The sequence below is a fragment of the Empidonax traillii genome, unplaced genomic scaffold (genome assembly GCF_003031625.1).
Source record: "Empidonax traillii isolate 1590-97213 ecotype Southwest subspecies unplaced genomic scaffold, ASM303162v1 scaffold2437:size26470, whole genome shotgun sequence".
Lineage (NCBI taxonomy): Eukaryota > Metazoa > Chordata > Aves > Passeriformes > Tyrannidae > Empidonax > Empidonax traillii.
This window is the reverse complement of record NW_020957630.1, coordinates 24,511-26,470: the sequence shown is the minus strand read 5'-3', so window position 1 is coordinate 26,470 and position 1,960 is coordinate 24,511. Positions and strand designations below refer to the sequence as shown.

The following is a 1,960-nucleotide window of genomic DNA, read 5'->3' as shown; positions in this document are numbered from 1 at the left end:
TGTGGGTGCTGTGTGTGTGTGTGTGTGAGGAGCTGTGTGTGGGGGTGCTGTGCAGTGTGGGTGTGTGTGAGGAGCTGTGAGTGCTCTGTGTGAGTGTTAGGAGCTGTGTGCGTGGGTGCTCTGCAGTGTGCCAGTCCCGTGTGAGTGTGAGGGGCACAGTCATGCTGTGGGTGCCTCTGACAGTGAGCATTTCTCTCTTGCAGTCCCTGGCAGTGGAGGAGGCCATGCTGCAGTGCCTGCTTCTGCTCCTGGGCTGCGTCCACTCCTTGCACTCCTTCCCAAAGGTCTCCAGGCCCTGCCCAGGCAGGACCCAGCTCACTCTGAGGGAGGATCCTCCTCCAGTTATGTGCTTCACTTAACAGATGAGTGTGCAGTGTTGCCCAAGAGCTGCCAGCACCAGGGCAAACCAGAGAGAAGGGTTCATGCATTGATTTCATCCAATCTCTGTGCCTAGATGAGCAGTGTGCCTTGAATGGCCACTGGAGAGAGGGACTAGTGAGTCGGTTTTACCCTTTGCTGATCTGGAACATCAGGATTTGAAGTCAGTTGCCTGCTCTGGTCGTGATGTTCAAACACTGGATGTGAAGTGTTCCTCCACAGCACTGTCATTGGTGGCTCCAGCAGGAGAGAGAGGGCAACATCTTTGCTTTCTCCAATCCCCCCGAGCTGTAGGGTGGGGAAAAGGGAGGAACTGTGTCTGCCAAGGCCAAAGCAGATGCTTTGGGATCTGGGAAAAGGGAGGGAAAGGGTTGGTGTGGAAAAGCTTCAGAGGACAGAACTGCAGGGCCCTTTCCTCTGGGATCAAACGCTCTGCTTGGCTCAAGGGGAGGAGATTTGATGGAATCCTTGTACTGTAAGCCCTGAAGTGTCCCAGGTTCTGTTGCCTTTCTGTCAGAAAGGCAAAATCTTGGCTCGAACGTTTGTAGCACTGAGGTTTTTGTGGCAATGACTTGTCTGTTTGTAGTGAGTATTGCTCTGCTTTAATTCAACCCCAATATCCTGACTGTGGCTGTTGTAACACCTCCAAACCCTCCCTGCTGGTCTGGTTGTGAGTTCAGGGCCAAGGTAGCAATTTCTCTCTGCATTTAAGGGAAGACTTTCCTTGTCCTGCCCCCCCAGGAACCAGCAGAGCCTTGCTGTATTTTTGGAGTTCCAGTTGTACCTGTACAGCTGGAAGTTGTGTCTGTCTGGGATGAGTGTAGGGCTCCTTAAAGGTGTTGATTGCACTTCCATTGACTTTAAAATGGAGGGTGATTAGTGAAATGAGTCTGAGTGGGACATGAGGATCAGCTTCACTGTTTAAACTTTCATCCCTTAATCAAGTGGGTTTGAATCACTTGATATTTAATTTTTTTTTTTCTTTTATAACAATTTTCGACATTTTGGTCAGTTCCTGAGGATTTTCACAGGAAACCTTCCTGTGGCTGGTTTGTGGATTGGGAATTTCTGAAAAACTGTGGAAGGACTTCCAAGATTAACTGTTTCAGTTCCTGACTGTACTGTATTTTCATTAAAACATTACAGTTTTTCAAAGTGAACTATTTTCAGAGAAAACCCTCAGTTGTCAGAGGTAGAGTTATCCTTTTGTTCCTTGGAATGCTGAGGAGTTCAAATACAAAATCCCAGGTTATTCCAGAAAAAAATTGGTATTTGTGCTAATGGAGGAAACAGATCTTGAGGAAAATATTATGGGTTTATTGAATTTATATTCCAAATTTTTCAGGTATGTCCTCCCAGTTAATTAAAGAACATATATGAGTGAATACTCTGTACCTCAACTCATCCCAAAGACATTCCTTAAGGAACTCAATCTCCTGAGTATAAACCAGTCCTGAAGGTTCTTTAATAAATCACCATTCATTGGAAAATAGAACTGATTGAAGTCACCATTCATTGGAATAGAACTGATTAACAGAAGTGACTTTTCAGATTAAGCTCTGTCTGCTTTTTAGAGTCCCAT

The 1,960-nt window shown here is 46.2% G+C and overlaps 1 protein-coding gene across 1 annotated transcript in view; it reads left to right on the top strand.

Annotated features, from left to right (window-relative positions):
• Positions 1–203: 203 nt before the first annotated feature.
• Positions 204–1,960, top strand: part of LOC114071926 (intersectin-1-like) — a gene marked incomplete at both ends in the record, with an annotated part of 26,231 nt that continues 24,474 nt past the window's right edge. The window contains one exon of the mRNA XM_027909805.1: positions 204–284. Within this exon, the coding sequence (XP_027765606.1) occupies positions 204–284 (81 nt within the window). The remainder of the gene's footprint in view (positions 285–1,960) is intronic.